The following is a 14,272-nucleotide window of genomic DNA, read 5'->3' on the forward strand; positions in this document are numbered from 1 at the left end:
CACTTTAGTTGTAATGACAGTGGAAAGGACACACCGATATCCTGACTCCATCTCAGCCCCACCTGGTTGCAAGGACTGATTTACAGCATGCTCCCAAATACAAAGAGGTTAGCACACCTTCACGAAGTGGATGCCCAAGCTTGAATGAAGAATGATTCTTGAAAAACACGTTGAAGAAAATGATGTACAATAATCTTCTAAACTGAAAAGCTAGCTTTGTGTAAAGGCAGTCTTTTTGGTATGTGATCCTATCTGGACGACAAACACAGCACTCCTTCCCGAATTCTGGCCATCTTGGAACTAATAATAAAAAGGTAACAATAAAAAATAAATTTTCCTGTGAGCCTCCGTCCACCACCCAGAACAACCCCATGGATATCACACCCAGGCTGAACCATACAAGGCTTCTTCACAATTTCTATTCCATACTTAGCTTTGTTCCTCAAAAGAAGAAGCGATCCCCTCTCCTTGTCTCACGTGTTGTTTTGAAAACACCAGCAGATAAGATAAAGGCTGAAATCTGGCTGCCAGAGTAGTTAAAGTCTGGTGACATCCCTGTGGTGCTGCAAGTCCCCTATGCTCTCATAGTCATTCTCTCCCGAAAGAGCAGTGTGGTTTGTGTTAGGCACAGACAAGGTCCTGTCTTCTTCTTGGCTCACTGCCTGGATAGCTTCATAGTCAGGCTCCAGCTCCCCGTTGGGTCTGTCTGCTGACTGAGGCACAGTGGTAGTACTGAGGGTGTTTTCAAAGTCCTTCACACTTGCATAGAGGCCACTGCAAACAGACGGGGACCTCTGAGATGTGATTTCTTGAATACAGGTGTAAGGAGAATCCAGTGCCTTGATGGCCTGTCCTGGCTTGCTCACTGAAGAGTACATGGCTGAGATCTAGGAAAAGGAGACACCCACTGAGTGTTTAAGCATGGCATAAAGCTTGGGTGCCAGTCTGCCCCCCTCCCACCACCAGTATATTGAAAGACAGGACCTTCCAATAAATACATATCCTTTCTTACAAAATTGCTTTTCTTGCATGCATTTATAAATTTATTATTTCCTTCAAAAAAGAATGATGACATTTAGATAAGTAAAAGTTATTTGAATATAAATCCCTGCAGGCAATTCAGATCCAGGACTGGCTTCGTGAGCAGGAGCTCTTGCAAGCTTTGCTATGGTACTGGAGCCAACTTGGGCTGAATGAGACAGGTATCAAAGAGATGATCAGGTTCAGCTGCTGGAAGGCAAAAGGATGCAGCCTGACCTTTGCTCTTTCATTGTAATGGTAGCAGCTACCCTCCAGCTTTTACAGACACTGCTATAGGACAGCAGTTATTTCTTGGTTTTATAGGTGCAGCCAATGAGGGACCAAAACGTGAAGAGAGCATTAAAAATCAGGAGGAAAATCAGAAAATAGCAAATAGTCAGTGCTGGCCTTGATGTGCAAGGTTTGTTCCCTTGGCTAGCCTGCACCTGAGCTGCACCTCAGTCACTGCCTGTCAGAACTGAAGACCAGAGATTGGTACCTCCCAGCTGCCGCAAACACAAGAAGGAGCAGGAATTTCTCTCCTTCTGGCTCCATATGGGGTGGGTAGAACAATGAACCCAACAAGGGTAGAGAAACCTTCCCAAAAGTAAATTTCTAATGGTACAAATTGTATAAGCAGTATTCTAGAAGAGCTCTCAGAGGAGGTGGTACGCCCAAATTGCTGCACAAAGGTGGCCCTTCACGAAGAGGTGAAGGAGAAGCCCACGTCCACGTGTCCCTCTGCTCCTGGCTGGTGCCCAGTGCATCCTGACTCCCTCTGCCAGTCAATGTGCATAACTTCCCTCTCGTGGGCCACAAGGCTGAAATTTTTTGCTTTGCTTCTCTGGTACCTAGCATTGTAATTGACATACAGCTCCTCTGCTACATTTGAAGTCTTTCCTCCCAAGCATGCAAGACCACCATGGATTTGTATCAAATTGTAAAGAAGCACTGGATATGGTCACGAGCAATCTTATTTCTGTTTCACTTTTCTATCTCTGTTTCAATCTCCTCAATTTCTTTGACTAACAAACATTTAAAAGAACAGTTTACGTTCCGATGCTTTCATTGTGCTTTTCAGCCCCATACACTTTGAATGGGAAAGGTAGGGCACGTTTCAAACTTCTTAAGTAGAACTTGGCAACCAAACCAAGGAGCTGCCCTAATGATCAGCTAATTAGTGTCTCTCATTATTTTCAGACACCTTTTTTTAAGCTTATTGGCCTGACAAAGCCATATGCTAGAATACTTCTATTCAGAAATTTATAAATACTTCTATTTCAGAAATATGACAGTGCAAACTTTGTACAGAAAAACTTCAGCTTTCATTTTCCCTTCAGACAATTTTCACCTTTCTTAGATCCTGCTTAATCACGCAGAGCTTATGCTAATTTCTGCCTGAAAAAAGGTCTCTAGCTAGTTATTGAATTTCATGCAAGAAGCCAACCTCATCTTCTGTAAGAGATGGATCTTCCTCCCGAGACTTGTAAGACATCGAACTATGCCTCTGTAAAAAAGGAAGAAAGAAAGAAAAAAAAAAAGGCTCATTACCAGTCAACAGCGTGGAACCTGCAATAAAACCCTCACATTACAATCAATACATTGTATTTTATGGTCATTTGCTCACTAGTTCCATTTTATGGAGCTAATATCCAGCGTACATCTCTGGAGATAACAGCCCTGAGGTTAGTAGAGCTTTTTAATGTATCTGCTCTTGTGCTGACCTAAAAGGGGCAAAAATAATGTAATGGTTAAAACAATCTCTGCTGCGCTGTACCCCTGCCTTTAAACTTCCAATGAAGTAAAGTGTCTGCAGAGGCTTTTGAACAATTAAAAGCGAGGTGCTGTGAAACACTAGCCAGCCTTCTGCTTGATTTTCAGATACACTCCTAGATTACAAAAGAACTCACTGAGCTGGAGCCTTCCTTACGATTACTGTCCTTCCTTCAGCGAGGTCTGGAAGCTCTGCAAGGCAGCGACATTTTCCTCCACCACAAATTGTAGCAACTATGCCGAGGTGCACTCACAACCTTCAAAGCTCAACATGAGCCAGCAATGTGTGCTTGCAGCCCAGAAAGCCAACCATATCCTGGGCTGCATCAAAAGCAGCATGGCCAGCAGGGCGAGGGAGGTGCTTGTCCCCCTCTGCTCTGCTCTTGTGAGACCCCACCTGGAGTGCTGTGTTCTGCTCTGGGGCCCCCAACAGCAGAAGGACATGGAAGTATTAGAGTTAGCCCAGAGGAGGGCCATGAGGATGATCAAGGAGCTGGAACACGTCTCCTATGCAGACAGGCTGAGGGAGCTGGGGTTGTTCAGCCTGGAGAAGAGAAGGCCCTGGGGAGACCTTACAGCAGCCTGCCAGTACCTAAAGGGGACCTACAGGAAAGCTGGGGAGGGACGCTGAGTCAGGGGGAACGGATTTAAACTAAAAGAGGGGAGATTTAGATCAGATACAGGAAAGAAATTCTTTACTATGAGGATGGTGAGGCCCTGGCGTAGGTTGCCCAGAGAAGCTGTGGATGCCCCATGCCGGGAGGTGTTCAAGGCCAGGCTGGATGGGGCTTTGGGCAACCTGGTCTGGTGGGAGGTGTCGCTGCCCATGGCAGAGGGTTGGAACTGGGTGGTCTCTAAGGTCCTTTCCACCCCAAACCTTTCTGTGATGCTGTGATTCTGTGACTTTTATGTCAAGCAGGGCCCTGGCTACCTCACAGCAGATGTACAAGTCCTCCTCACCAGGGCAAGCAGACCTTGCCGAACTCCTGCCCCATATTTTGGAGTTCTATGCAAAATTTCCACTTAAAATATTTCAGACCTCCTCCAGTACAGACCAAGATGGAGAAGTAGAGCTATTTTTAGCACAGTCAATTAAATATTGCTTCCAGAAATGTATAAGACATACAAGATATATTCATTTATTTATTTTCCATAAAGACTCATTACAACAGATTCCTTCCTTCTTTCATTTTTCTTGGTGGTTTAATTCTGAAAAATTCCAAACTTCAGGCTCCTCATGCAGGTCTCAGGAAGACTCTGACCCAATGCACTCTGAATCCTACTCCTGGTGAAGCTTCCTTTAGGCCTACCATCTTTAACTTCTGTCTTGCTGGCTGGAAAATCTACGCTTTAACCTGTGGTTTGCTCACTCACCAATTAAAAAAAGAAGTTCAAATGCATTTTGGTGTAGCCTTTTATTGAATCTGCAATACTACAGATGCTCAGTTTATTTGTTCTCGTTTGCGGGACATGTTTTGTCTTGAGGAGTAAGTTTTTAGTGTCAGCTTTGACCATTAAAACAAATATGTGCTAGAAAGAATCTGCAGTGATGTTATTTTCTCTAATCAGTGTGTTTGTAAGCACCGTGTGCCAGGATCCCTTCTACCGTTTCCCAGTCCAGTATTGAGAAACATCCCCAAGTACTGACAGTCCTGTCTGTTTCCCTGGTACACAGCGTCCTTTCTTCTAAATGTGGAAACTGTGACACATTGATTTTGAAGGATATCATCATCTTGGAAACAGAAGAAAATACTTGCTCCTAAACACCTTGTACCTAGCAATTTTATAAATTACGTTTGAAGCCTCAACACAAACAGAACAAGTTCTTATTTTCTTTCCACTTTCCTTTTGTTCCTCAACAGCACTGGATTTTTTGCTCGTTGGCTTGGCTGTTGCTCTTAACTCAGGCATCAGAACAAGAACACCATTCTCCTCGGGTGCATTTGCGAGAGATGCTTTGCCCGTCCTCAAGCTGTGAAAGTCTGAAACCAGATGGGCAGCAGCCAAATGTACACACAGAGAACATTTTTACCAGTGTTCCTGGATTTTCTCACTCTGGAAAGTCCTGGATGAAAAAGAGGATCTGTACTGCTGTATCTGTATCTGGAACGCTGACCAAGCAGTGTGCTTCTTCTGGATCCAGCAGGCATTACCTGGGGGCACACCTCTGCTGGTAATGAAACAGTGCCAGGCTCAACCTGTCGCACCAGAACTCCTCTTCATGCTGTTAAACTCTGGAGCAGTCTCAGGCTTGGCCAGCCTTGCTCCCTCCCAAACATGACAGGAAGCAAGAAGAGACACCTATGGAGTCTGTTTAACTAAAAGAGTTACAAATCTAAAATACATTTCCATAAACATCTTGTTCTTGGTTGCCACATCTGAAAAAAACAGGCATTGCTGTGCATTGTGTGAAGAAGCAGAATAGAGGGAAAAAATTATCATCACCACAACAGAAAAACAATCCTGCAACCACCTCCACGTACAATGCTGACAATAATGACATTTATATATTCAATCAATTACCATTTCCAACTCTGCTGCAGCTGTAGCTCTCAAGGACAGGACAGGCACACGCCTCGATGCATAATGCATGTACCTAGCAGAGGACTTTGGAAGGAGCTGACGCTGCTGAGGCTTAACTCAGGATGACTTTAGCTCTGAATAAATTTTAATTAGACAAACACCTTTTTTCTGGCACTTAGGGGACTGCATGTGTCATTTCTTGATTAATCCTTCAAAACCTGAACCATTTTAATCAATTCCCAGTCCTTGCAGTCACTGACATTGTATACACGGTGTGCTGGGGAGCTACTGAGCAGCAAATGCATTTCCTTTGTATCAGTGACAGGGAAATACAATGATTTTCTGGAAGTCTTTTCACACCTGGTAGGGAAAATGTCATTAGTACTGAAAGCTGCTTCTCTAAAAGATTAATTAGAAATTACATGTGGCCAGAATTTGGAGGGAGAGAAGTGTTGATGAATTATTATCGACAGACATATCTTAATTTACTAGTTAACAAGCTCATTATTTTTAAGAATGTGCACTGGAGAGTCTGGATAAACAATTTTTAGATTTTAAGTAGCCTTCCCTTTGTTCACATCGATACTCTAGGGCTTTATAAATTACATGGTTAATCAGTTATTTAACAAGGTATTTTTCTGCCCTCTGCCTGGATTACTGAAGTACTTCAAACAAGAGAAAAAACAGAAGCAAGTAACAATACCTCAGCTTTCCTATGATTTTTCAGGTATATATTTACATTAAAATGTTGCATCACACCTGAAGGATTTTTGGAAATTTTCATGAATACCTAATATTATTTCATGACTCAGACTCCAAAATTATATTAACCTGTTAAAATCACAGTTCTATTCTTCACAATTACAAATTATTTCATCAAGTTCTGAAAAATGTGAACTTAACAATTTGTGACAACTCTGTGCAGTGATTAAAAAGCATTCTTGCAATTAATTCCGGTGAAAAACTAAGACTGGTAAAACAACTTGTTGAAAATGTCATTGCTCTGTTTTTCAAGGATTTCACCACTAATTTGTCCCTAGGCTGGGAGAAAGAATAAGCCACTGAGAAAACACAACTTTTGGCTGTGATTTTACCAGGTAGAAGTTCATTACTCTGTTCATGTGTGACAAACAGAATTCAAGAAGTATAAAATCTACAGGTTGATAAAGTCTTTGCAGCTTTTATGGCTGGCTTAATGGAGATTAGTACTTATCTTTTGTGATCCTTTTTACATAGGAATTGCTGAATATCAGCTACAAGACCAAAAGTAGATCTTATGTTTCAAAAGTCTACAACTTCATTCTCTCTCCCTCTCTCTTTTTCTGTTCCTATTATCTCCTACAGAGGGAGACCAGATGAAACTTTGAGCAGATGCATAAGATGCAGTTAAGTGGCCCAACAGAAGAGAGACGTCTAAAACTAAGGCACCTAGCAAAAATGCCTCACTCTTCCATCCACAAATCTAGGTTTTACTAGAAAAAAACAAGCGCAAGATTCTGAACGATATATGGTTGTTAACAAAAGCACTGGATACCTATTTTAATTTCTCCTACAAGTATAATACCATTGGATAAAGAAGCAGAGGCTTCCTACGTAACTTCTGGATAATATTTAAGAAAAGGTTTATGAACAGCATGCTGCAAGGATCCTACATGTAGGTTCCAAAAACATGAATACATGTTTTTACTAAAGTGTAATGCTGTACCATGATTTTTCCTATTTCTATATTTTACAGTCTTGCATCGATTTGAGTGTGCTTTTACTTTTTTTTTTTTCTCCATTTCTTGCCATTTTTTTGTTATTTAAAAAATATTCCTCTGCCCTGTGTGTTCTGTAGTGATTGTCTGTCTGTTTGACAAAGACAAGTAGTATTTACCTTCTCTGGTTCACTTGCTCCTTCTGTTCCTTCTCCTTCTTCCACTTCATTTTCTTGCACGTTCTCATTTTCGTCAAGAAGTTTCATGGGTACTGGAGGGGGAAGCTCATCTTCTACATCTGGTGTGTTGTCAAGAGGGCTTTCTGAATTAGCACTTTGGCGACTTTTTTTATTTCGGTCTACAGACGCGTATTCTGCTGATTCAATTCTGCACTCAGGAGTCTGATCCTGACCTTCAGATGCCATCAGTGAAGCTGCTGACTTTCTGTTGCAGCTTCTTTCCATGTTGGCTGCTGCTCCAACATCTTTGATTTCCTTCACAGTTTCATACAAGCAGTCCTCAACTATGTTCTCTTGAGAGGAGCTGTCTTTTAAGACTTCGTAAGGCCCTTCCATTCCAAGACCTTGATCATTTTCTGCATTTCTAGCTGAGATGATGGTTTCCATGGTATTGTTAGGGGGAATACTGGGTAGCTCCCGGCTCTGGTGACATTTTATGGATTTTCCAAGACTGTCTTGTGGATCTAGCAGATCAGAGACAGATGTTTGTACTTCTTCATAAGGTTGGATACAGGCAGTTGTACTGTCCTCTGAGAGCACTAGAGAAAATTATAAAGAAGTATTTAAAACAAGCGCATGACTAAGAAAGCTGAATGCAATTTGGTACTCTCTACATTACTCTGTTTCTGTGTCTTATTAAAAAGAATAAATGACAGTAATGCCTGGAAATGCCTAGTAGTCATCATGTTTTCAGTTTAGAAAAAGCTTTCAGTTACAGAGCTTTCTGCACTCAACTGTTAAAATGTCATTCTGACAACATCTTAAATGCTTTGTGCACCCCCAAATCGCTTTACAGAGCAACGGTATTCACAATAAAGACAGGTTGGGTGGGCAGGTGCAGGCAGGCACCTACGTTCAGCTGGCTTATACTTGAATTGGTTATGTTGAATGCTTGCAGACTGTTCAATAGTTTCAGATGGGGAACACTGCTGGGAAGCCTCAAACCAATTGCATTCAAAATATCTTGTGGGATTTTCCTCTTCCCATTTCCTCATCCTTTGTAATCAAAAAAGAAGGCTGTCCTGCCTTCTCCCTGCCCAGCCCTCACCTTGTTCAACACACTGGCCAAATTCTCCTCTGAATCACACCTTGCCCAGGCTTGTTAAGTCAGCCTCACTGCACGCCACACCAGGAGCTCCTTATTGGAAGGCTGTGCCGTACTTTTCCTAGTCTCACACCACATAATGTAGGTTGACAACCTACTAACAAGCCAGCCATATGCACAAAAGAGACGAGTAGACTTCAGAAAGTAGTGTTAGGCAGAACATGTTATTTTAAGTAGCAGAAGTGGGCCACATGTCACTGTCACAAAGAGAGTATCAGGGACTGAAATTTATGGGACCTCTCATCTTACAGTGCACACGTGTGACATTTACCTGCATTCAGGGATGTATACGTGGGTACATACAAGCGTGTTTCGGATAGTACATGATGTGTTACTTTATGAGACACCATTTCTTTGAAAAATCACTTCTGGACAGCTTTACAGTACAGTTCCTATGGTGTTCTCTTGGAATAATCTACCTATTCTTCCATTTCCTTTAGCGCGTTTGACATCATGACAACAAGTGCTGCTGAAGCAACCAGTGCAACTAATTTGGTGGTTGTCACATATGCTTCTCTACCTTCAGCACTGGACATGCAGACTCACACAACAGCTCCTTTAGGAGCTGTAACCTGACAGAAAAACTCAAGTTGGAATTTCAGGCATGAGATGGTAATCATTGTCTGAATGGGAAACATGAGGAGAAGAAAGGGAAAACATCTTTCTCCATTCGCTTGCCTCCTGCACCTTGAGAGGAAAAAGTCACATTCAAGGTGTCCTGTTCAGTTCTCAGGATGCCTGCAGACTTCCTGAGGAACTTCAGGACCAGCCTGGGGAAGCTGGAACATTTTCCCTTTCTGGCCTTGGCCCTCAGGGACTTCTGTGCTCTTCAAAGAGCTTAGTATAGACAAGCAGCCACCAACAAAACTCTGACAAGTTGGGCAAAAGAAAAAGTAATACATTTGATGGTGCTTGGACTCGATGATCTAGAGGTCTCTTCCAACATAGAAATTCTGTGTGATTCTGTGATTCTCCCATAGCCCTGCCCCTGCTTAAAAGGCAAACAGCAAAATAACTTTTAACAAAAAGGATATTTAAAACATAAAATAAGAAATTAAAGCAAATTGTTTCCTCTTCTGTGAAAGGGTTGCTACGCAAATTGTAAGCTGAGTAGTATCTGACAGTCTAAAACCTGTCTGATAGTTGACAGCATGCCTTTCAGGAGCAGCTTCTGACAGCTGAATGTGTGGTGACTGGTGGCAAGCAGAAACGCTTCCCCCTTTCCAGAGGGCTTTTCCTTGTGCACTGAGTCACTCAGAAATGTGAGCGTACCCAAACGCAACAAGTCAATGTACAGGAGCTGTGATGAACCACAAAAACAAAGTTTAGAAATTCCTTTGGTCACTTGTCTCCGAGGGGTAAAGATTTAATAGCTCAACCTCCAGCTTCACAGTGAGGTTGGAGGGGAGCTGGGAGGAGGGGACGCAGCCCCCGGTGCCACGGTGAGCATTTGGCTCCCAGCAGCGCTGACCCCAGAGCACATTTTATTTTTAGGTGCAGCTGAGCAAAATATTTTCCAGTGATACTTGACTTTCAATGTATGTGAATCACTTTGAGTGCTCAGCAAAGCAAAGACTGGGAAAAAAAAGGAAGCGTTGCTCACCCTCGCCATTGCTGAGCGCCCCGTTCTGCTCACTGCTGGGGGGCGGCTCCGTAGCCGAGCTCGTGATGGAGTGGCTGAACACCTCCTTCTCGGAAGGCTGCAACACAAAGCAGTGGGATTTAATCAACACATGGTCAGAACGCATGTTTGCATGAACAGAATCACAATGAATTTCATTCCCATCTCAGGAGAGAGACTGACTCGCATGCATCACTGGCAGGAGGGTAAAATCAGGCTGATTATACTCAAACAGATATTTATGCGTTTACAGATGTTAAAAAAAAACAAATCTAAGTGTGTCCAGGGTGGTCTCCCTTCCAGACTTTATGGTAATAGAAATTACCAAAGCTTCAACCAGTGAGAAGACAGCAGCTGACAAATGGGTAAACTGCACTTGCACTGCAACCCGAAAGAATGAAAAAGCAGGAGATACGGAGCGACAACACAAAATGCAAATTATTGAGATCAGCAGAAGTTGTCTTCCTTTTCCTGTTCTGAAACTTGTAAAATTTCCTGTGCTTAACAGTCTCTAAGCTTCTGATTTGTTTTCCAGCCTGCAGTATTTTGCAAGGGGCCTGATGCAAACCAACCCCGAGACGACACAAGCTGCCAGGAATAAACACTTACCACGTTCATCAGATTTTCATGATCTCCATTCTGATGTTTGGACTTCTTTTCCCTTAATGAAGAGGCAACACAAAATGTTACTCCAGATTACACTATTCCACAAATGCCAATCATTAATAGCTTTTACACACCTGCGGGGAGCAGAACTGTGATTCACCACAATATTACAAATTTCGTAACTGAAAATTATTACAGGGACAGGTAAGGTTTCTGTGTAAGGTCACCAGCAAGATAGGGTGGTGATGAACATATCTGAAAAGGTACAGCAAACACACACAACCTTTTTTCTTGTTTAAGGAAAGATCACAAGAAGCAGCAGAAGACACCCATAAAATTCATCCTACTTCCACTCAGGATACTAGTTATAATTAACAATAACCACGAGCAGCTCAAGAAGGCCTACAGATTACATAGCAGCAGAGACTTTTCAAGATGAATGCTGCTTCAATTGTACTTCATGGGGCTACTGGTATGGATCGAATTTCCCATTTCTACCGTTTTGGAAATAAAACTCTTATTCTGGCAGGTGTCTCCTAGGCAGGACAGACACCTGTAGGATCCTACCCTTTAGAGAGGCTGAACTCGAAGTCAGCAGTGTTTGTGACTCGGCCTCTTGCAGCTCCCTTGGTTTTTAGCTCTCTTCTCTCTGTGAAGGCCTGACAGATCATATCTACCACTGTGGGGTGAGTGCAGGTTGCCTGGCTCCCTCTCAGCAGGGCTGAGCCTCAATGTTTTGAAGGAGCCTTGAAATTTGAATGAACAAAGTCAGTAGAAGGGCTTGTACTTGTGCAATCTCTTGTGGAGAAGAAAATAAGGATGGTATAAGCACAAATCATTAATTAATAGCACTGTCTGATTCTTAATCATTTTGGTCTGGATCAATTCCCTGGTCTCCAGGAACAGCCAAAGCAAAGCTGCAATACATAGAAATTATTTTCCTTTCCTTTTTGCCTATGCTTTTCTGTCCTGTTCAGCCCACTTCACTTTCTCAATTGATAACAGGTTATAGAAACTTTCACTTCCAGATCTTTCTGCAAAAATGCCTGTTCTCTCAGAAAGCCTGGCGAGACCAACGGTCCAAATGCCAAGTTAAGAATGCAGTACTACATGTGTGTGCTGGAGGGAGGAAGGCATCTTGTGAGGAGGGCATCCTGCAGAAAGACAGAGGGGAGGACAGCAGCTGCTGCTTTACCTGCTTCATCTCACTGCACCACATGCTAAAACAGAGGCATAGGAACACAGCTGATGCCTTTTCCTCAGCAGAGACCAGCACTAACATGCTGCTCCTGTCCTGCAAACCCCTGGGGACAGTGGATCTTCGCAGAAGACCTCTGCTGGTATGGATCTCCCTCCCAGGTGACACCAAGATTTGCAGCCCTTCCTCTCCCTTTTCCCTGCTCAGATCAGCTCTCCCTCATGGTTTGTAACAAAGCTTTGCCACATGTGCAGTTTTTCAGAGGGAGAAAGCAAAATTTTTTTGCTTTTATTTCAGTATGGGATTTTTCCCACTCCTCCAGCTAGTTATAAAGCATCATTTAATACTAACGCTGGTGTAAAGAAACTATTCAGAACAGATTATTGTCTTTAAAAATGTTTTTAGCTAATTTTTGTGTGTGTGTCTGCTTGTGTGTGATCTACACCCAGAGGAATTCACAGAGCCATGCTATGCCAAGGGGATCCAGCAGTGATGTACAGGATGGGTGGTGCTAGAGCAGAGCTGGCACTGCCACCCGGCATGGCATTGCCATCAATGTCCATGACAGCACCTAGCAAGCACTACAGCATTATTCCTTCACACCAAAAAATAAATTCTTAGATTATTCCTCTACAAGAGAAAACAGTATGAACTGTTTAAATTCAGGTTTGCTCTGAAAACAGATGTTGTGCTGTCAGGCCTGAGATCCCAAATAAATTACCCCGAGGGTAAAAAGATATCGTAAGCCAACCCACAGACATGCCTGCGGGTGCAAAAGGCAGGATAGTGTGAATTAACTTATCCCTCTGAAAACACAGAGTGACTACTTTGCATTAACTTACTACAATGTGGTAATTTATTTCTGTACCTAAGTCCTCAGTATTTCTTGCTAACTAATTCCTCTGGAAGCTAATCCATGCAGTACTTGACTTGAGAAGTGTTATTGCTTCCTAAGCTCCCAAGCCATACCTGTTGCAGCTGGAGCAGAGGAAGATGAGGAAGGTGAGGAACAGGAGTGTTGTTACAGCTGCCAGGCTTCCCCACAGGATGATGTGGACCCGTCCACTGCTGAAGAAGCCACTGTCTGGTCCCATGATACTAGCAGGAGCTGGTGTCACTTGGGGATGGAGAGGTTACTCCTTGGAGAAGGCTGGCATCTGTGCTGAACGCAGCTTCTGTTTCTGCAGAAAGAAGAACATCTTTGGAAGTTAGCACAGATTTTGAAGATAATGAATCTGACAACTCCAAATCTGACAGGAGAGGTTTTCAAAACCAGATCTTACAAAAAAACAGTTTTGACTACAAGACAGCCAGCCAAAGATATTTTCAGCTACGTTTCTGATGGTGACATAGAACAAACTTTGTCAAGTATTAACACAAGCTGTTATGTATCTACAATCTCAACATGAATAAAATGTAGTACAACATCTCCGTACTCACACTTTGAAGAAGAAAGTTTATAAATCCATTTCAGGGACCAGAGCAGTCTATTTTGCAATGTTATTTGTTAACTTCATTGAAACGTGAGCTTTCAAAAACAACAACTTCTGCAAAGTTAACACAACATAATTGCAGCAGGACTTTACCTCCTTCCCTTGTCTCCTGCCTCCATGGGATTTGGTGTTTCAAGTACAATGATAAGAAAGTTAGATAAGATTTTAAAAGGAATAATGCAAAAATCTTTCTCACAGCAGATCAGATCTAATCTTTTAATCTGTTTCTATGTGCGATACTTATTTTCTTAATAGTTGGTCTGAAGAGTAGTAATATTGATTTTTATTTTTATTTTTTTGCTTTTCTCCAACTAAATTGACACCTAAGATAACAACTAATGAGAAAAATAGACACAGTGTTTTTTAGAACTTCAACAAACACAACTTTTGCTACAGCACAGCAGCCCCTGCAGACACTTCCTGGGTTAACAGCATTTACAATCCGTAAGTTTTGTTATTCAATATGTTCAATATTGTTAATATAACATACTGTCGACATATGGCAAAATTAAAAAAAAAAAAAGAAAAAAGAAAAAAAAGAAAAAAAATCTTTCATTCTGCACAGCTGAAGATATCTCTTTCTCCATAATTTAAAAATAAGTAATACAATTGCAGACTTTCAGCCTTATTTTGGGATTGATAAACTCTCAGGTAGAATACAATGGTCAAGAAAGGAGTAGTTATCTTATGGGAATAAAAAAAAGCATCCCAAACATAAGACTGAATAATGACTTAAATCAACATGACTTACTTTCAAATTTTCAGCTACATTTCTGATGGTGACATAGAAAAAACCTTGTCAGACATTAATACAAAATATACTTTAATTGTATGTATATATTTTTGTTTATGCAAGTTTATGCATATCAAATATGTATGTACAAATGTATATATATTTCTACAGCACCAGAAGCACATTTTTTTAATAACAAATTCAATGTGGTACCAACATCATATCTGTATCAAAAACCACTATGTCACCATTTTGTTACTAAAA

At 41.9% G+C, this 14,272-nt stretch overlaps 1 protein-coding gene across 1 annotated transcript; it reads right to left on the reverse strand.

Annotated features, from left to right (window-relative positions):
• Positions 1-536: 536 nt before the first annotated feature.
• On the reverse strand, positions 537-12,876 carry PAG1 (phosphoprotein membrane anchor with glycosphingolipid microdomains 1; the record flags this gene model as incomplete). Its single annotated transcript, XM_084282851.1, has 6 exons — positions 537-887; positions 2,468-2,527; positions 7,193-7,791; positions 9,961-10,057; positions 10,588-10,639; positions 12,752-12,876. The coding sequence occupies 6 exons, from the start codon at positions 12,874-12,876 to the stop codon at positions 537-539; spliced, it is 1,284 nt and encodes a 427-aa protein (XP_084138977.1).
• Between the last annotated feature and the right edge of the window lie 1,396 nt (positions 12,877-14,272).

The sequence above is a fragment of the Netta rufina genome, assembly GCF_964035555.1.
Source record: "Netta rufina genome assembly, chromosome: 2".
Taxonomy (NCBI): Eukaryota; Metazoa; Chordata; class Aves; order Anseriformes; family Anatidae; genus Netta; species Netta rufina.